Below are 19,434 nucleotides of genomic sequence, written 5' to 3'. Positions count from 1 at the left end.
GGTCCGGCGGGCGGCGGCGGCGGCGGCGGCCGGGAGCCGGGGCTCGGGGGGCGCCGGGCCTGACGCGCCGCCGCTGGGCTCTGGCCGCGGGTCCCGCGCGCGCCGCGCTCGTCCGGTCCGGCCCGGGCCCGAGCGGGTGGAGGAGCCCCCCGAGGAGCCGGGGTCCGCGGCCCGCGCCCCCAGACATGGTGGGCCACCTGCATCTGCAGGGCATGGAGGAGAGCCTCCGGGAGAAGAGCCGGGAGGGCCTGCTGGACAGCCCCGACTCCGGGCTGCCGCCCAGCCCCAGCCCCAGCCCGCCCTTCTACTCCCTGGCGCCCGGCATCCTCGACGCCCGCGCGGGGGCCGCCGGCGCCCCCTTGGAGCCCCCCGGAGCCGGCGAGGCCAGAGCGGTAAGCGCGCCTCGGCGTGGAACCGGGTCGGGGCGGCGAGGGGCGAGGGGCCAGGACAGCGGGGCCGGGGCAGGGCAGGGGCCGGGCAGGGGCCGGGCAGGGGCCGGGCAGGGGCAGGGGCCGGGGCAGGGCAGGGGCAGGGGCCGGGGCAGGGGCAGGGGCCGGGCCGCTCTCGCGGGGGTGGGGCCCCGGGCGCGGTGCCCCGGGCGGGCGGGGTTCTTCCTCCGAGGTCCCCAGCCGCCCACCGCAAGGGGGACAGGTGACGGCCCTCCCGGGGACGTGGTGCTGGGGGCCGCGGGGCACGGAGGTGGAGGCGGCGCGGCCTGACCCCGGGACCGGACTCCTCTCCCTGGCGCCGGGGCCTCTCCACCGAGCTGTCAGCCAAGAAGGGGCAGGGGCTGAAGGCCCAGGTCCGGAATCCCCAGAGAGGCTGGCGGGCGGCTCGGTGGCCCTGCACCCCAGCTGAAGCATGCTGCAGACACCCAGAGCCAGGTCCCTGTTTACTGTTCCAGCGCTGCCAGCCTGAAAGCTTTATTTATTTATTTATTTTACTTTTTTTTTTTTTTTTAAACCAAACCCAACAGTAACCCTTCCTTCTCTGGATGTTGAGGGATGTTGACGTGGAACAGAGGCATGCCTGGGGGCTGCTGGAACCCCAGGGCAGGAGACCTGAGAGTTTTCTCCCCTGTTGGACCTAAAGGGGCCTTTAGGTGGATTTGGGGGGGCACCCAGCAGCGGTGGGACAGAGTCAGGGTCAGGGGACACTGCAGGCCGGAGCAGAGTGGATGGTGGATGGGATCCAGCACCTCCCCGGCCTGAGAAATGACAAGGTGAAATTGGGAGGTTGCTAAGGATCCCAGGGGCATTTCCCCTGCTCCTGCCTGCTCCCTGCACATCTTAACTTTTCTGCCAAGTGTGGGTGCTGGCATGGCTCCAGCCGATCTCTGCTTTCCTGGGGCCCCTGTGATGCTTGCTCACCTGGCACCTCCCAGGGCACAAAATGCCTCCCCCTAGCTGAAAATCCCCCCCCTCCCCCACAGCAGGAAGGAGGGCTTTCCTCTCCTCAAGCCCCACAACATGAGTTTCACTTGCGCCTCCCTCATTCCTTGATCTGATGCCCCCAAACTTGACCCGGTGTTGGCATCTCTCACGACACCGAAGCCCACCTCCCACCAGACATCCACGTTTCGCAGGTATAGACTATGACCCGAGTGCCAGGATTTTCAAAACCTCCCCAGATAATTCTGATGCGCAGCCTGATTTGGGAACCACTGTCTTGCCATGAATTTGATTGTGCCATGTGAACGCGCCTGCTTCTCTGCAGGGGGGGCTTGGACCTGGCCCCGCTGTGTGGGGGGTATTTGGGCTGCGCACGTGGGGAGTAAACCCGGTGGTGTCTACCATGACAAGACAGACAAAGGGACAGAGAGCCAGTCTTCCCCTTTATTTTTTGGATGACCTAGAGTCCTCCTTAAAGAGAGTTTTCTGGAAGTTTTCTCTGCCAGCCAGGCCAGCCAGGCCAGCCATGGGCAGCCATAAGAACGGTGTGCCTGGCTTACTTGGCTGTTCTGGTTGATTTTAGTTTTTTTCCCTTCCTTGCTCCCTGGTTGCCAGGTATGGAACCACGCTGTCCCTGATCTTTTTAATTTGGCTTGAAGGCAAATCCTAGGGCTGTTTCCGCACAGGTAATGCTCTCTGGCATTTAGGGAGCCCTTACCCCAGGCCAGAAACGCTCCTTGCCATACGTTGGCCCATCTGCTTTCCAAAGTATCCCAGTGAAGTGTGCTCTTACTGCCCCATTTCCCAAGGGGCACATGGACGCAGAGGTTAGGGACTTACCCAAGGTCACCCAGTTGTTGGTAAGTGGACTTGCTGGGATAGAACCCAGGGAATTTGGATCTGGAGTGTCTACGTTTAAATCTTATAGTATCGTCCTTTTCACTCTGTAGCTAATTAACTACCTTGTACGGGTTGATTATTATTTTTTTCAATTAAAAAACAAAATGCCTGTGAACCTATGGGGTTTTGAGATGCTGCTTTTAATAAATAGGAAATGGTTGCCATGGGCAACATCTTCTCAGTGGCCCCCCAGCTCCCCCCACCCTGCAGCTGGGGCCCTACCCCCTAACCCACAGGGCACTCGCCCTCCTGGCACACTTCCCGCAAAGTCACTAATCTGGTGTTTAACAACAGCACTCCGCTCGCTCCTGACTCACTGAGGATGCTTCCAGGTGTAGACGTGGGCAGGTCATCCACTGCCCATCTTGCACATCTCTGAGGACGGGGACAGAAACCTGTCCCATGTCTTGGAGCTGATGGTTTCCAATGCCCAAGCAGGGGCTGGTGGCAAGTGGGGCCTGGTTTCCTCTGGCATCCCCTTGGTGTTATGTGCCATACCATATAGACCTGGGTGTCAGCCTGTTCTGCACGGGGTGTTCTGACACTTGGTGCCCGGTGCTGTGTCCCCAGCAGAAGTTGAGGACACATGCCCGAGCCAGGGCATGAGCGGCAAGTGCCATCCCCAATCCCTAGCTGGTGAAGGCTTGGGGACTTGTCACTCTGCTTATTATGCTGGACATGAATGTTCAATTTGCTCACGCTTCATTTCATCAAAGAGGCCCATCCCATTCCCCAGCCCTCGCTTTGTTTTCAGAGGCTGGGCTCACCACTGTCTGCACAATGCCCCATTGACGCTGGGTGTCTGGCTGGCTGCGAGACCGCTCCCACCCAGGCCAGTGGAGGCACCCGGGCCAGGCTGGGTGTGAATGCACCTCCCCACCCCGCCTAGACCATGGGATTTCCTTGCTCACTCTTTGGAGCAAAGAGAGAAGCGTTCCTGGTGATTCCCAAATCAAATGAAGATGTAGGACTCGCTCCTTCACTGCACCCACACTTAACTGAGCGCCGACAGTATGTTGTGCACTGTTTTGGACTGTGGGTGACATAATGCTGAACAAGACATGCACAGGCCCTGCCCTCATGGAAAGCTGTTCTAGTGGGAGAGACACAGTCACCAGATTAAGTGGGACATAATACCAGGTGGCTTAAGACACAAGACTGGGGGATCCCTGGGTGGCGCAGTGGTTTGGCGCCTGTCCTTTGGCCCAGGGCACGATCCTGGAGACCCGGGATTGAGTCCCACGTCGGGCTCCCGGTGCCTGGAGCCTGCTTCTCCCTCTGCCTGTGTCTCTGCCTCTCTCTCTCTCTCTGTGACTATCATAAATAAATAAAAATTAAAAAAAAAAAAAGACACAAGACTGGATAGGGGTGAGATGGCCTAGCCTGGGTGGTCAAGGAAATGATGGTTATCAGAAACCAGAAAAAAGTGAGGACATGGGCTTTATGGTTATAGGGCTGAGGTGTGTGCCAGTCCAAGGGGATGGATGGCAAGTGCAAAGGTCCTGAGGTGGGAGCAAGGTAGGAGTGTTTGAGGAGCAGTGAGGAGGCTAGCAGAGGCCAGAGCAGAGACTTGTGGGCCAAGCTGAGGCCAGAAAGTAAAACTCCATTTGGTCCTTTAAAAATGTCCTTGTGACTGTTTTATTTTTTTCTTTCAAAAAGCATCCTGAACCTCTACAACCCCTTAAATTAGAGACTCAAATCAGACTTGACTGAGCAAGATGCCCTGAGGCATGGGATCTGTGCGGGGCTCGCCCACGCAGGTGCCCTGCTCTCCTGCAGGACAGAGGGACAGCCAAGGCTCAGGAGGGCTCACTTGTCAGCTGCAGTCATCCCACAAGTGCTTGAACCAGCCCAGGGGAGACACCTTGTGAGCAAGACACATGCCATACCGCAAGCTCCTGGGGCCTGGACCACCGCCTTGAGGTTGAGCAGACACCCATGTCCTTGCTCCCACCTCCCTGGCCTGCCAGGCCTAGCTGTGGGGATCGAGGGACACTCTGGGGAGAGGGACAGGCTGGCTGGGAGCCACCAGCAGAGACCACGCACGCCTCCCATTAACATGGGCAGTGCAGGAGCTATGTCCTCGGGGAGCCCACGAACAGCATTTGGGGTCTCAGACCGTGCTTTCTGGGTGCACATTTGAGAGAACAGCCACCTGTGGGGTGGATGGAATGTGGACAGATGTGGAGTCTGTCGCAGACGAGGGACACAGCCCACTAGGTATTGGAGGTAGGAGGTGACTGGTCTGGGCAGTCATCACACAGATGTGGAGATGGCGTTCTGTTGCCCCGGGCTCCATCAGAGCTGGCAGCCGGGCTCTGTCGTGCTCGCTCCCATCACCCCATGAGGTCTCCCAGGACTGTTGATGTGCTGAATGGACTTCTGAGGGGCACACCTGAGAATTTCCCTAAGGATGAGTTGCCAGTTCCCTGGACCCAGATCCTGGGAAGAGCCCTGTGGGCCAGGTGTAGGTAGGACCAGTGGTCGGGAGTGAGAGGTCTGTGCCCCGTCCAGGGAAATTTCCTGGGGCCACCAGCTCTTTGAGAACACCCATAGTCTCAGCCACCTCCTAGGAGCTTGGCTGTCACCACTCGCCCCACCCCACCAGGAGTCCTGGATTTTCTCTTTTCTGTTTCTGGACTGTGATGGTAATACCAAGGATGATAGAGGGAGGCCGAGATTTCGGGAGTTAGTGTCTGGGCTTGGGAAGGATGAAGGATGGATGGTCAGATGGACAGAAGAATAGAAATGTGAATGGGCAAATGGATGGATGGACACATGGATGGATGGACAGACAGGTGGATAGAGAAATGGACAGTTGGATGGATGAATGGACAGATGGAGAGTTCGGTCCCCTGTCCCCCTTGCAAGCTCATCAGTGTGTCTCTGACTGGTGAAGGTGTCCGAGCAAGCTCACGGGGAAGGGAGCCAGGTGTGTCAGGCAAGGTGGGAGGAGTCCATTTGCAGAAAGGCCGGTTGGGAGGAGGACGGGGAGGAAGGGTGCCTCCCTTCCACTCTCATCTGCTTAGCCCTGGACGCCTTGGCCTCCAGCAGGGTCTGCAGAGCCCCACGTTCCCATGGTGGGCTCACCTGTGTGAGAAGCTCTGGCTGTAGCTCCCATGTGGCAAGAGGACAAATAGGCCCACACCCTTCCAGGTGCTCTGGAGATGTGGGAGTAAGCAGGTGCCACCTTGCTTCAGAAATCGGCTTTTGCAGGCGGGCAGGCCTCGCAGGTGCCCTGCAGTAGCTCCCTGGGACTGTACAGCCGGGTCACAACTGGGGAGGCCAAAGACGACAGACACTCCTCCTATCCTGGAGCCAGGGCTGCGCTCCCTGCAGAGGCTCTGGAGGAGGATCCCTCCCGTGTGTCGTTTCCAGCTACTGATGGTGGCCGGCAGTCCTTGGTGTCCAATCTCTGGCCTGTCCTCATGCGCTGTGTCTCCTGAGTCCTATAGCTCATGCGCTGTGTCTCCTGTGTCCTATAGCTTCCTCGAGTACGAGGAACAGGATTTGGGGCCCAGCCTCATCCAGTAGGACCTCACATTTGCAAAGACCCTATTTCCAAATAGGGTATGCTTGCCAATTGCCTCCTTGGTGGTGGTCACAGGCCAACCTGCCCCCCCCCACTGTCCTGCTGGTGTGGGTCAGGCTGGTCCTTGAGCCCTGCCTCCGATCTGATGTTTGTGTTTTCTTAGTTTTGCTGCCTTGGGTGTCAGACCCCAGGCCTGTGGGGTCTGTGCTGGGCCCATGATACTTTGCGGCCCTCTGGGGAGGGCCCACCCCATGTTGGGGTCTCCTGGGCTTCCCTAGCCAGACTCATTCACCTCCACTGTGGTACCATGTCAGAGGAGGGCAACGAGCCTAAGGAACACCCTCCCCATTGCCCTGGGATTTGCCACGTGGCCCAAGGCCCTATCATAAGAATGGCAACACTTGAATGTCTCCTCCTTGGATCACTTTCCTCGTGGGTGAAGGTCACGGTCAACAAATCCCAAATGCACACCGAAGATAATCACGTTTAATTCGGATAGCAAAAAAAAAAAAAAAAAAAAAAAGGAGCCATCGCTGGCCGCTGAGGTCAGTAACCCAGAGAAACGGCCATTCTAGCCATTGCAAAGGTTCTGTGTGGCTTTGGAGAGGACAGCTCTCCCCCGTGTCATTGGGGGTGTCCCTAACAGGCTTCCTCTCTCCAGGAGCAGCAGGGGCTCTGGACCCCTCCTTCTGTCACACACCCTCCATCGATGGGGCTTCTTGTTCCCTGACAGAACCCAGAGCTCATGGCCGTGTGTCCCCCCGGGTTGGTCACGGACGCTGCTGGGCTGTCCCTGAGTGTCCCTGGAAGCCAGGTGGGGACCTCTGGGCAGGTTGGGCTGTCACCCAATGGCACGGAGCTCTCACGACTGAACGGTTATCTTTCTTTGCCGTCCCATGGGCCGTGCCCTGTACCGTAGCCAGGAGGGGGCTGCTCCAGAGCACCGGGTATTTGCACTGCCAGCCGGCAAGTATTTATCCTCGCCCTGGCGGCTCCTGGGGAGGCACATGAATCACTGGCAGAGGCAGGTGCGCCTCCGGATCCCGCTCCTTCTGAGGCCTGCCCTGCCCGCCCCCGCCGGCCTGCTCCCCCAGATACTACAGGGCCCTCCCAGCTGGGAGCTGGGGCTGGAGGCTGGGCCAGCTGTGTGCATCCACCCGGGTACAGAGGGCAGCATCCAAGGGGCCTGGTGGTCTCAGCTGCTCCGTGCCTGGGACTTAGGCATTCCTCTTCTGCCCCTGCTGCGAGGGGATCCGGACCCCCCTCGGTCACTGGCCAGCCCTGTGGGTGGGCCTCGCTAACGGCACAGAGAGCAGGTAGCTGAGCAGCTGTCAGCGGGTCCTCGTTGGGATGGAACAGGAATCCGGGCATCTGGGGGAACGATCGGGGGAGGGTGGGGGAGGGCGGTGGGCTGTCTGGGGGCTCTCTTTGCTCCGGGGAGGCCCACGGCTGGTGGAGCAGGAGTAGTGGCGGTGGGCCCCCTGGGGGAGCGCGCCCCATTCCCCCCAGCCTGGTGACTCCCATCAGAGAGCGACCCAGTCCTGCAGGAGTGTCTGTTCCAGGGTGGTTGGCAAGTCCTCCGTCCAGGGCCCGCGGTGTGCTTTCTTGGCTGTGAGAGGCGCTTTCCTTGCCCACTCTCCAGGCTGGCCGGGTTCCATGGGGCTGGCACTGCCATTTTGATGTTAAAATAACTCTGCCTCCAGAAAGGCTCCGCTTGGAGCTTCCGGACGGGCCGGTGGCTGCCGGGGAGGCCAAGCGCTGCGCGGCCGCCACTGTCTTCCTCCTGCGCCTGTCCCTGGAGCCCCGAGGGCTGTCCTTGGGCCTCGTGGGGACTTCCGGAGCTGTCTCGCCACCCAGGCCCTCTGGATGCCAGCCTGTGTCTGGGTTTTCGCTGGCTTCTCATATCTCTTTTGCAGCACTTCCAGTTTGGGTAGATTTTAGATGTTTTTCCACTGGGCCCTTTGGAAAGCAGCGCCCAGAGCTCCGGCTTCCCAGCCCAGCCTGTGAAGTGAGTCTTGTCTCCTCTCTTGGCAGCCAGTCAGGGAGTGAGATCCGGCCGGAATGGGGCTGCTCTCGCGGGGCACTCAGGGAGGTTCCAGAAGGTCTGGCAGTTTCTTTATCCTGGGTCGACCCCAGGGGGATAGCACTGCTCAGCTCTGCAACAGCCCGGAAGGCTCTGCCCCTTGAAGACGTCCTCCCTGCTCCTTAGCTTGGAAGTTATTCTTTCGGGAGGAGAGGAGAGTGGGGTGATTAAAACCAGCATCAGGCTTCTTCTCTTTCTCGCCAGCTGTTCCATCGATCTGGACAGAAGAAACATCTCCAGATAACTTAGCACCCATGTTCACCTGCCCTCACATGCCTGCGTCATTCCGTTTTCTCCTATAGCCAATGTCATGCCTTCCTGGACAAGAGGTGTCCCCGGAGGCACTGTGCCTCATCCCACCCACACAGGGTCTGGCACATAGTAGGTGCTCAGCAAACACTTGCACACCTTTGGGGGAAATGCCACTCTTTAGGTAATGCCTTTGGGGAGAGAGAATTACTTTTATAAATATTAAGTCATGCAGCTTTACGGCTGGGGCCAGTTGGCGTAACCAGATGAGCCATGGAGGAGGCCCGAAGGGCTTCAGTCTTGTCACAGTCCCTCTACCCCTTTAAATCCAGTCTCCTGGAATAGCGTGTGCTTGCTTCTGGAAGGTAGAGGTAGTGTCTCAGAGCTCACAAGGGTGTGGGTTTTGCTGCTGTCCAGGGAGGACTCCCCCACCCCAGATCTTGATGTAAAAGGAGGATTTGTAACACAAGCCAGTTTTTATACAGCGCTTACTTTGTGTCAGGCACTGGCCCACACATTCGCAGGCTTTGACTCGTTTAGGTGTCACTGTGACCCATCACCCACTTCAGAGACGTGGAGGCTGCTGGCCAGAGAGAGGAGTTGTCTACCCCGACCTGTGTGGTATGTGGCTTCCTACTGCCGTGGAGACAGACCACCAAAATTTTATCTTATGGTTCCAAAAGTCAGAAGTCTGAAGGGGTCTTACGGGCTCCAATCAAGGGTTTCGGCAAGGCTGTATTCCTTTCTGGAAGGTTGAGGGGAGAATCGTCCCTTGTCTCTTTCACCTTCTAGAGGCCACCTGCATCCCTCAGCTTGTGGCCTTTCCCGTTTGTAAGGCATCTTCAATCCGAACCTGACCCCTACATCCCTCGGATAAGGACCTCTGTGATAGCGCCAGGCCACCTGGTGCCTGGTGCCACCTCGATCCCCTGCCCATCTCAAGATCCCTAACCAAACCCCATCACAGCCCTGGGGATCAGGGCGCGCACATCTTTGGGGCCTTACTCCACCTGCCATGCCCAGGAAGGGGCAGCAGTTGGCCCTCTGTGGCCATCACAGTGTGGAAATGCCAGTGAGACACGGGGCCGGCTTAAGGACAGCTACTGGGGGCTTCCGGGGACCTCCTCCTTTGCCAAGCTTCGCATCCTTTCTCCCTGTGGCCCTTGGCTCTTGTTCTGGGGACACTGTGACCGTCTGGGGAGGGGCTGTGGGTGATCCTGTCCGTAGCTGACACCAGACAGGCGTGGGCATGGCCCTGGAGCTGATGAGGCAGTGGGGGCTTCTCCACACGTTTGCGCCTCACCTCTCAACAGTAGGCCCTGGGGTAGGCCCTCAGTCTCGATCCTTATGGAGCTCTCGGTCTGGATGGTGACAGGCACACAAAAGGGTCACAGCAATCAAGGCAGCAGGTGGGAGCCCAGGGACCCCGCAGAGGGCGGCGGGAGGCAGGAGAGGGCGCCTGAGTTGAGTCACATTGGAGCAGATGAGAAGGAACCAGAAGGATGTCCCTGGAGCAGGAAGCAGCACAAATGGAGGCACAGAGGCGACAGGGGTGTGGCCGAGGGGGTGAGGATGCGCCGGCAGAGGCCCGAGGGGAGGTGCGGGGATCCTGGGTGCGAGGGCATGCCAGCTCTGAGTGTTGCGACAGGGCAGGTGCCGGTCCCACGCACGCGAGAGACGGCTGAGGCGTGGGAGTGAGGGCATGGACTCTGGGGCCAGACCCAGGGTTCGCATCCCAGTTCCGCTCCTTCCCGGCTGTGTGGCCTCAGGTGAGTTACTTGGTCACTCTGGGCCCCTGTTTCAGCATCTATAAAATGGGCGTGCTCAGAGCAGCTGTCTGCGGTCGGATGAGGGAACGCATGGAGGGAGTGCCCGGAGCAGTGCCTGGTGCAGTTAGAGCTCAGAAAGCACCGGCTGCTGTGATTTATCCTCCTTCAGGGGAGGCCCCGGGAGGACCTGGGCCTGGGGAGGGGCAGGTACAGGAAATCTCAAGTCAGTAACCAGGCAGGACCTGGTCTTGTCCCGTCTGGGGGTGGGGGCTAGCCTGCAGGCGGAGCCCCTGCTCTTGCGTATTAGGGTAAAATGAATATCCCCTAGAACAGTGTTGTCCAAGAGGACTTCCTGCGAGAGTGGGAATGTTCTGGATGTGCACTGAGCAATACAAGAACCACGACTTCGTGTGGCTGCTGGGCACTCCAAGTGGCAGCCGGGGTGGCTGAGGAGTGGAATTTGTCATTTGTTTAATTGTAATCAGGTTAAATTGCAGTCACCCCTTGCAGCTAGTGACTACCGTGCTGGGCAGGGCAACCCCAGACCAGTGTCCCCAGGGCATGCGGATTTTAGGAGAGGCGGGGAAAGCTCCCTCTTAGTGGCAGGATGTATGCACGTGGTTTACAGGTAACCCCAGGCCTTCATCTGTCTAGGGTGGGGCTGGGACAGGTATTTGAAGTAAAAAGGAAGAGGGATAGGTTCCAAAGGTGAAGCACACTCAGAGAGTAGGTGGCAGGTGGACACAGTGGGAGCTGTGGATGGGCAGTGACTGAGGGGCATCTGGGGCTTGGCTTCATCTGTCCCATTGGCTGGTGGGCCTCAGCAGGTGGAGCAGGGGAGGTGGGTGTGCTGGTGTCGCAGTGCTGTTGGACTGAGGTGATCCCTGATTGGGTGGCATTCCAGGACACATGAAAGTGCAGGCCCCATGACCTGTGGGGCCAGAGTTAACTCCACCCTAAAGATCACATCTCAAGTGTCACTTCCACAGGGAAGCCCTCCTGGATTTCCTGATGGTCAATCCCCCCTCCAACCCGCCCAGTGATTACAGCCCTCACCACGGTTGGAACTTTAGTCTGCTTAAGGGATCATTTGAAGACTAGTGGAGGATTCGGGCAGCAAGGTCTGCAGGAGCAAGGAGGCCATCTTCTCGCTCACTGTGGCAACCACGGTATGGATCCCGGTAGAGCACAGACGGGTTCAGTAAATGAATTAAATGAAAGACCTACATCCACATCCCCTGAACTCGTTCAGGACTTGGTGTGGCACATGGAGTTACAGTGGAGGCAGGCCGGTGAGTGGCCTAGCGGGGGACGACTGCTACACTGGCCGGGTAATGCTGCTTAACAAACATCCCCAGATGGCAGTGGTGTCAGACAGATGGCAGAGGTTTCTTTCTGGCTCTCACTCCACACCCATCACGGGCTGACCGTGATGTCGAGACCTGGACAGTCTGCCTTTCAGAGGAACTGAGGGTCTCGGGCTGGCAAAGCGGCTGTCATTCTGCACGTCACACTGGGAGGAAAGGTTAACAATGGGGGACCTCACCCTAGTGTGAAACTCAGGGCCCAGGGGTGACATGCGTCACAGGCACTCGCCACAGGCCTGTCGTCCACAGCAGGGCTGGGAAGCACGGTTCCCCCCACACGAGTGGAAGGCAGAGCTGGAGCTCGCGGCTGACAGGCTGGCGGTCACGAGCCACGCTGACCACACTGGAAGTGACGCAGGAGGAGGCGCTGAGGTCGGGTTGGCAGACGTGTACAGGCCCCAGCTCAGGGCCCCACTCGCAGCCGGCCCTGAACGATTCCCACTGGAGGGATGGGGAGAGCCGCGGGATGAGGTTGTGGTGGTGCCCTGGCTGGTCTCCGAGGGGGTGGCTCCTGGTCCTCTTCCTGAGCAGGTGTCAGCCGCTTGCTGAGGACCTTCGCTCCTCCCGGCAGGTGTGTCACAGACACCGGGGTGGTGGCCCTCAGCCTGGCGCTGCACTAGGCAGGGTCAGGAGTGAAGATGACACAGTTCAGCCTCTCGTAGGGCTCCCAACCACCTGCGTCAGCACAGGGGCAGCTCAGGGGCCCTTGAGTCGGGGCTTCCCTGAGAGTGTCCCCGGGGCTCTGAGCTGGGCTCCTGGGTGTGCTGTGGCTGGGGGTGGCAGGGAGAGGCCATCACCACATCCTCGCATTGAGGTGTCTGGGAACTGGGGTCAGGCTGGTGGGTAGGGAGCCCAGGGCCCAGGTGGGTGTGCTTTTTTTTTTTTTTTTTTTTTTTTAAGATTTTATTCATGAGAGACACACACAGAGAGAGGCAGAGACACAGGCAGAGGGAGAAGCAGGCTCCATGCAGGGAGCCTGACGTGAGACTCGACCCTGGGACTCCAGGATCACGCCCTGGGCGGAAGGCAGACACTCAACCACTGAGTCATCCAGGTGCCCCAGGGGTGGGCTTCCTGATGGACCCTGTAGAGCAGGCTCCCAGAGGCCAAGCCAGGGCTGGAAGGATGCGGGGCGGCCCTTGTGCCCAGTGGAGAGCTGGGGCCACGGTGCCAAAGGGCTGCATAACCCCATGTCTGTGGCTCTCCCTACAGCCCCCTGCCCTCCCCCCGAATTCCCCAGCGCTTGAGATGAGGCCCCGGATGCTGCCTGTGTTCTTCGGGGAGGGCATCGAGGTGCACCCAGAGCCCATGCACGAGATCCGGTGAGTGGGGCCGCTGGGCGGGTAGGGGTGTGGCAGGAACTGGTCCCGACCCCCCAGTGGGGAGGGGGGCCAGGCTCTGGGCCCAGCAGGCTCCCCCCACTCTAGGCAGCCCTCTGGGTGCTGCTCCCTGAGGAGGCAAGGCTGTGTCTTGGCCAGAGATGAACTGATGCTAAGAGACTCGGACCCAAGGGGATCTTCTCTGTCTCCCATCTCCAGGTTGGCATCGGGCCCTTGCCCCACTTCCCTTCTCCCCACATCTGGCTGCTTTTATTTTAATCCAATCTTCCAGAGTTGCACAGTGATCAACACTCCCACAGCTAATGTAGTTCCCTCCTTCCTCCAGTCCTGCCAGATTTCTCAGTATCCAGACTGAACCTCACAGGTAGCTGGGGGCCCCCTTTTCTGCTCAGGGTTTGGCAGGTGTCACGTGAGATTTGCTGGGTGTTCCTGGGATTGTAGTGTCTCCTTTGTCTCCTGAGGAGTCCTCGACCACATCTGTCTTAGGGGCGCTCTCACCTATAAGGCATCTTAAGTGCATCTGGACTTCTGAGTTAGGGTGACACCACCAGGAGACTTTCTGCATTGGTTTGCCCTCCTGGAAGGGCTTCTGGGGATCAGTATTCCAGAAGGTGGAGCCCAGGGGCCACGGGTCTTGCCCACATAGCCACAGGATGCTCGGGATGGATTTGTCTGCGTCCACCTGGGCCAGCCAGGGAGACGACCCACTGCCTCCTGCCCCTCCAGCACTGGATGTGGCCCCAGGGGACAGGTGGCTCTACTTGACCATTTGCATTTCCCAAAGAACCTGTATTATCTAAACATGAACTAAGATTATCAGCCGCCCCCACATGGGTGGATGAGCACTGCCTTGACTCTTGGGGCCTCTGATCGCCTTCACAAACTGATCGTCTGTGGGGATATGTTGGGGAACGAGGCAAGTACAATCTCCACTGCCCCACCCTGGAGCTTTTGCTTGCAGTTTGGTTTTCTGGAGTTCTGGAAGCAGAGCAGTTGCTTACTGGTACAGGGGTCACGCATCTAGCTGAAGCTACTTTTTTGGAAAGTAACTTTTTCTTTTTAAAGATTTTATTTGGGGATCCCTGGGTGGCTCAGCAGTTTAGCACCTGCCTTTGGTCCAGGGCATGGTCCTGGAGTCCCGGGATCGAGTCCCACATCTGGCTCCCTGCATGGAGCCTGCTTCTCCCTCTGCCTGTGTCTCTGCCTCTCTCGCTCTCTGTGTCTCTCATGAATAAATTTATTTATTTATTATAAATTTATTTATTTATTTATAAATTTATTTATTCATGAGAGACACAGAGAGCGAGAGAGGGAGGGAGAGAGAGAGAGAGATAGAGAGAGAGAGGCAGAGAGAGAAGCAGGCTCCCTGCAGGGAGCCGGACGTAGGACTCAATCCTCGGACTCCAGGATCACGCCCTGAGCCGAAGGCAGATGCTTAACCACTGAGCCACCCAGGCGTCCTGAGGGAAACTTATTTTGATATAATTTCAAACTTGCAGAAAAGTGGCAGGGAGAGTGCAAGGAACCCTTGAGTACCCGTTAAATAGATTCGCTGCTTCTTTATGTTTTTCTCCTGTTTGCTTGAACACCTGCATGCTCTCTTTGTAAATGAAACTTTTCTGAACCACTGGGGAGGCAGTTGGTGGCATCCTGACCTTTAGCCCCCAATACTCCAGCGCCCTTCCTGGAGGGCAGGGACATCCTCTCACCTAGTGACACCGCCACCCATATCCACATGGCACAGATTTCATCCATTGTCCCCAGATGTCCCTTCGTGGCCTATGTTTAGCTGACCTGGGATCCAGCCGGGGTCACGTGCTGCACTGAGCTTTCCCACCTCTTTAGTGACATGCTTCCTCTGCCCTTTGATCCTGACGTTCCGAAGAGCCCAGGCCATTCCGGTGGGTGGGGCGGAGGGGCAGGAGGAGGTGCGGGAGGGCATCGGGCGGCCCCCCTCATCCTGGGCTCAGCCTGCCTCCTCCCCCGCCTCCCCAGCTGCAACTCGGAGGTCAGGTACACCTCGGAGAAGCACTTCCAGGACAATGTCTTCTACGTGCCGGTGCCCACGGTCACGGCCTACAGTGAGACGATCGTGGCGGCACCCAACTGCTCGTGGCGCAGCTACTGCAGCCAGCTGACCCTGGAGCCGCGGCCCCGGGCCCTGCGCTTCCGCAGCACCACCATCATCTTCCCCAAGCACGCCAGGAGCACCTTCCGGACCACCCTGCGCTGCAGCCTGGGCCGAGCCAGCCGCCGGTTCACCTCCAGCGTACAGCTCCAGCTGTGCCAGCACCCCCGCCTCCTGGGGCCCGCGGCGCTGCTCTGACCTTTGGCCCGGGCAGGGGGTCCAAGGCGGACTCTGGGGTCAGGCCGGAGCCGGGGCAGGAGGGAGGTGGGGGAGGCCTGGTCCCTGTGGCCGCTCTGTAGACACCTCTGCCTCACTGGCACACGGACGGGTGGAGCGGCGCGGGTGGGGCTCCCTGAAGCTGCGGCAGGCGGCGGCCCGGGGGACCCACAGAGGGAAGGCCACATCCTCTGCAGCTCCGCGAGACCCTGGCTCCCAGGCTGAGTGTGAGGGAAGAGGGGTGCCTCCCAGACAGCCCCGCCTCCCGGGAGGAGGGGTCTCCAGAGCTGGCCCTTCACCGGTGCTCTGATGGAGGCCCAGGCTGAGAGAAGGGGGCTTGGCCGGGGCTCAGGGGTGGAAGCAGGGCTAGTGCCAGCGAAGACCCAAGCCGCCCGCATCCTGCAGAGGATTGAGGGCGCAGCCCGCCTAAATTGAGGCCTTTGAGCTCTGCATCTGGAGCTTCGCCCCCCTGGCGTCCCACTAACCTCTGTCCCCAAGACCCCCTCAGAAACAGGACTCTCATGCCAGAGCCTTTGCACCAGGTGCCAAGGGGAGGCGTCGAAGCTTCCAGAATGGCCACCAGTCACCTGTGTGAGGGTCCAGGCTCAGTCGTCGGCTTAGAGAGACACCATGGGGGCTCCTGCCCATGGTGATGCCACACGCACAGCCCCAAGGACTGCAGGGCTCGCCTTGCGTGTGATGCCAGGACGCGCCAGGGGCTGGGGCCATGGGGCAGTGCTGCCCAGACTGGCGCCCCAGGAGCCCCCAGCGTGGCCGCCGAGGGGCCCCCTGACCTGCTCACCCCCCCACGACGGGGGCCGAAAGGCTCTCGGGGTCTTCAGCCCCACACGGGGATGAGAGAAGCAGCTCACAGCTCACACGAAAGAGAGGCAAAGTGCCTGATATATTTTTATATATCTAACAGATGGTGCATGTTCTCTCCAGTCTGATTAACAAAGAAATAACTTAAAAACTTGACTGATATTATCTTAATAAAATGTGCAAACCTGAAGAGGCTCCCTCTTCTGTGTTTCTGAGCCCCTCCGATCCCCTGGGGCGGGGTGGGCAGGTTTTCAGAGGCCCTGTACTCTGTGGCTGCCCCCTTTCCTTCCCACTCAGGCTTAACTTTGGGGAACCCTGCCTCCTTCAGCCCCAGGTGGGTGGTGAGGCTGGGAACCCTGTACCCAAAATGGGCAAGGCTTCACCCAAAGAGCTGGTGAATACATGCAGAGACCTAGGTCCCACCATAGGACTTGGGTCTGGGGTGGTTCTGAGATGGGCCTGGGGATCTGCATTTTTGGTGTCCAGATGCTTTGCGCTCAGCATCCCAGCCCCCTGCACCAATACTCCCCACTCTCCTGGTCCCTGGAGGAGGGCCCCAGCTGTCTCTGCAAAGAAGGTGGTCCCCACCCATGTTATAACTTCTCTCCATCTTGTCCACATCTTTGGAGGGGCTGCTGGGGTCCCGGCAGCAACAAGACAATGTCCTCTGGGAATTGAAAAGTCAGATTGGAGCTTGCCCCTCTGGGGCTCTGGAGTTGGTGGGCAGAGCAGGTGGGGTGTCTTTTGATATAAGAGGCTTTGCAGGTGACAGGTCCCTCCTTGGAGGGGGTGGGTCACGAGTACAATGAGCAGGGTCAATTGTGGCCTCCTGATGCTGGAGCCTGAGCCTGGCCATGTGTAAGAGCACAGTCGTGGTAAAGCTGTGCCAGCTGACTCGTGCAGTGCCCAGCACGCTCCCGAGGCTTTATTAAACATCCCTGGTGGCTTAACTCTGTTCAGCCTTACCTGCTGAGATGGGCACTACTGTATCTCCATTTTACAGAGGAGGAAGGCACAGAGAGGTTAAGTAAGTCATGTGCCCAAGATCACACAGCTACTGGGAAGCAGGGCCAGATCTTACCCATTTGGCTACCTGCCTTGCTGGTGGATGGTGTCTGCAAGGTGGGGCCGGGGGTGAAAACCAGGAGGGCCAAGGACAGGCTTCCGACGTCACTGTGAGGAAGACTCCTGAGGCCTCTGCTGGCTGTGTGGACCAGCAGGACTCAAACACAGCCTTGGGGACCCTGAGAACTCAGCCCTTTTAGACATGGGATTCTGTGCAGACATGCACGCTAGGGGTCACTTTGTTTGTACCTGATAAATCCAACTGCATGAGCTCCATTTCAACCACAACCTTGATCTCTTGCCACTTGAAGGAAGAATGGGCTGGGCCTCATGACATGTGCAGTTAGGGTGCCAATGAATCCAGCAACCTTGGAGGTACCCTTGGGGTCACCCTTCAAGAAGGAACTTCCAAGGTGTGCAGGTTTCCAGCCACTGCCAGGGACCCCTAGCATGAGTCCTTGCTCTTGGGGCACTGGGATCGTGCCCCCTCGTTCCCTTTCCCAGCGCCACCTCCATCCTGGGTGCCGTGGAGGACAGGCGGTGCGCTGGCCCGGAGAGCAGAGCAAGCCGGCATCTTGCACTTGGTGTCTGCAGAAGTCGTTTTGACCCTGTCGATAGCTTTTGCCTTCACTATGGACACGGGAGTCCCGGACTGCTCCCTGTCTACACAGGGGGCTCAGAGAGGCCAGCCTGGGAGATGGAGAAAGTGGGAAACAAGAACACCTCCCTGGAAAGCCCCCAAGTGTACCTCGGGTTTCCTGGGCACCCAGAGGACCCAGAGGCCAGGTAGAAGGAGGTGCAGGTTTTACCTAGATCCTTGGCATTTCCACCACCCCACCCCCCACAATAGAGACTGGAGCCCAGTGCCCCCTGCTGCCGGGGCTCAGGCTGCACCCCGCAGAGGCCCCTCTACCCTTCCCTGTTCTCCACACCACACCCACACACGGTAGATCTAGATGTGCTGGGCAAGCCCCCAGGGGGCAGAGGTCACTCCCGAAGTCCCCCAGGGAGCAGGAGATGGCACTGGGGGTGGGCTGGTGGCAGGAAAAAGAACAGGTCACTTCACATCTCAAAGCGTATGCGGGGGACACATATGCTTATGGCCCCCCGCCCCCCCCCCACTGTGGGGGGTGGGAACAGCTGCTGCTGATCCCCGCTGGCCAGAGCCTCCCTGGGGGTGGGGCAGAAACCTCCACGGAGGGCTGCCTCTGGGCCCAAACATAAGCCTTGAATCAAACTCAGCAGCCCCCCTAAACAGGCGCCCCCATCCTTGGGACTCGACAGGGTCCTGTGCCTCCCCGAGTAGGAGTGATGTGACGTGAGCAGCCAGCAAGCCCTCAAGGCCTCAGGTCACCTTTGGCACGTTCATCTTCTTTCATCTTCACCGTGACCCTGGGAGGTCGCAGGTGAGAAATCCTAAGGAGGGAGCAGGACCTGGCCCACCTCCGGAGGTGAGAAGGGAGGACCTGTCACATGGCTGCCAAGCCCTCAGGTTTCCTGGAGAATCCTCCCCTCCCAAAAATCCCCCCCAAGGATGACCCTCCTCGGCCTCAAGGACAAGATGGTCAGGGACGCCCCCTCGGCCCCAGCTGCTGGCAGTCCCTTTACTCCCCAGACATGCAAACAAGAGTCCCCGCTGCCAGCTGCCAGCCCACCTGCAGTATCCTCCTTTCATTTTCTATCCAGCCCTTTCGGTCTGCTCCCTGCCGGGTTGCCCTGACTCCCGCCCAGGGGAGTGCGCGGTGTCTCTGCAAGAGAACCACAGATCGCATCATCTCCCTTACAGAGGAGGACACTGAGGCACAGAGGGTGCACGTGACGGCGTCAGGGTCACACAGCCATTCAGTGGCTGGTGAGGATGCCTGCTCCTGTTCCCTGCCCTCACCCGCTCCTGGCCAGGGGGCTCCATCCTACTCTCCTCTGCCCTGTGAACCCCATCCTGGCCCCCACTGGTCTCGGAGGCTTCTCTCTCTCTCAATCCATCCAAGATGCTTGCAAGCTAACGTCACCCCAATTTCAGAAAAGCAGCAAATCACCTTGTTGGGCTCATCCTCTCTCAGAAACTCCTGGGCCCCCACTGACTCACATGTGGCCTCCCTTGTCTCCCAAATGTCCCACTGGGTCTCACCTCCCAGCCTTTGCCCAGGCAGGCTCCCTCCATTCAGCCCATCCCCCTACTCCTCCAAGAACCACGACCTCCAGGAAGCCACCCTGACTGCTCCAGTTGTCAGTGTCTGTGTCATCCAGCCCCAGGAGGGCTTTCCTGAGCCAAGCCCGGTGCCTCGGGGACTGGTCTGTTCCTGCCTTCCCTGCGGGCAGCAGCTCTTTAGGCTGGGCCTCCTTCTACGTGTGCCCTGAGCGGAGGCCTGCGGGCCGGGCAGAGGGGAGAAGCCAGGCGCCAGGCGAAGGTCCAGCTCCGACCTTGGACACCCACCCCCGCCACCACGGTGACGGCTGGCAGCCCACCCCAGCAGAAACACCCGATCTGTTTGTCAAGAACACAGGTTCTCAGGCTGCATCCTAGACCTACCTATTCACTTCCACGTTCTCTAGGTGGGGCGCGGGAATGTGC

At 59.1% G+C, this 19,434-nt stretch overlaps 1 protein-coding gene across 2 annotated transcripts; it reads left to right on the top strand.

Annotated features, from left to right (window-relative positions):
• The first annotated feature begins 69 nt into the window (after positions 1 to 69).
• RFLNA (refilin A) lies at positions 70 to 15,987 on the top strand. 2 transcript variants are annotated; one of them, XM_025473643.3, is made up of 4 exons: positions 264 to 392; positions 10,914 to 11,093; positions 12,504 to 12,613; positions 14,627 to 15,987. In XM_025473643.3, the coding sequence occupies exons 3-4, from the start codon at positions 12,540 to 12,542 to the stop codon at positions 14,955 to 14,957; spliced, it is 405 nt and encodes a 134-aa protein (XP_025329428.1). In that variant the 5' UTR covers positions 264 to 392; positions 10,914 to 11,093; positions 12,504 to 12,539; the 3' UTR covers positions 14,958 to 15,987. The 2 variants fall into 2 exon arrangements, with proteins under 2 accessions (XP_025329426.1, XP_025329428.1); XM_025473641.3 differs by lacking the exon at positions 10,914 to 11,093 and having other exon boundaries at positions 70 to 392.
• The last annotated feature ends 3,447 nt before the right edge of the window (positions 15,988 to 19,434 follow it).

This window comes from Canis lupus, chromosome 26 (assembly GCF_003254725.2).
Source record: "Canis lupus dingo isolate Sandy chromosome 26, ASM325472v2, whole genome shotgun sequence".
In the NCBI taxonomy this organism is placed as follows: Eukaryota; Metazoa; Chordata; class Mammalia; order Carnivora; family Canidae; genus Canis; species Canis lupus.
Note: the sequence above shows the minus strand (reverse complement) of the source record. Positions and strands in the feature narration are given on the sequence as shown.

Excerpts from the sequence above, each read along its gene's own strand:
- RFLNA (XM_025473641.3), top strand. The coding sequence starts at position 186 with ATGGTGGGCCACCTGCATCTGCAGGGCATGGAGGAGAGCCTCCGGGAG. Across the intron at positions 393-12,503 it reads GAGCCGGCGAGGCCAGAGCG|CCCCCTGCCCTCCCCCCGAA; the intron begins GTAAGCGCGCCT and ends CTCTCCCTACAG. Across the intron at positions 12,614-14,626 it reads GAGCCCATGCACGAGATCCG|CTGCAACTCGGAGGTCAGGT; the intron begins GTGAGTGGGGCC and ends CCGCCTCCCCAG.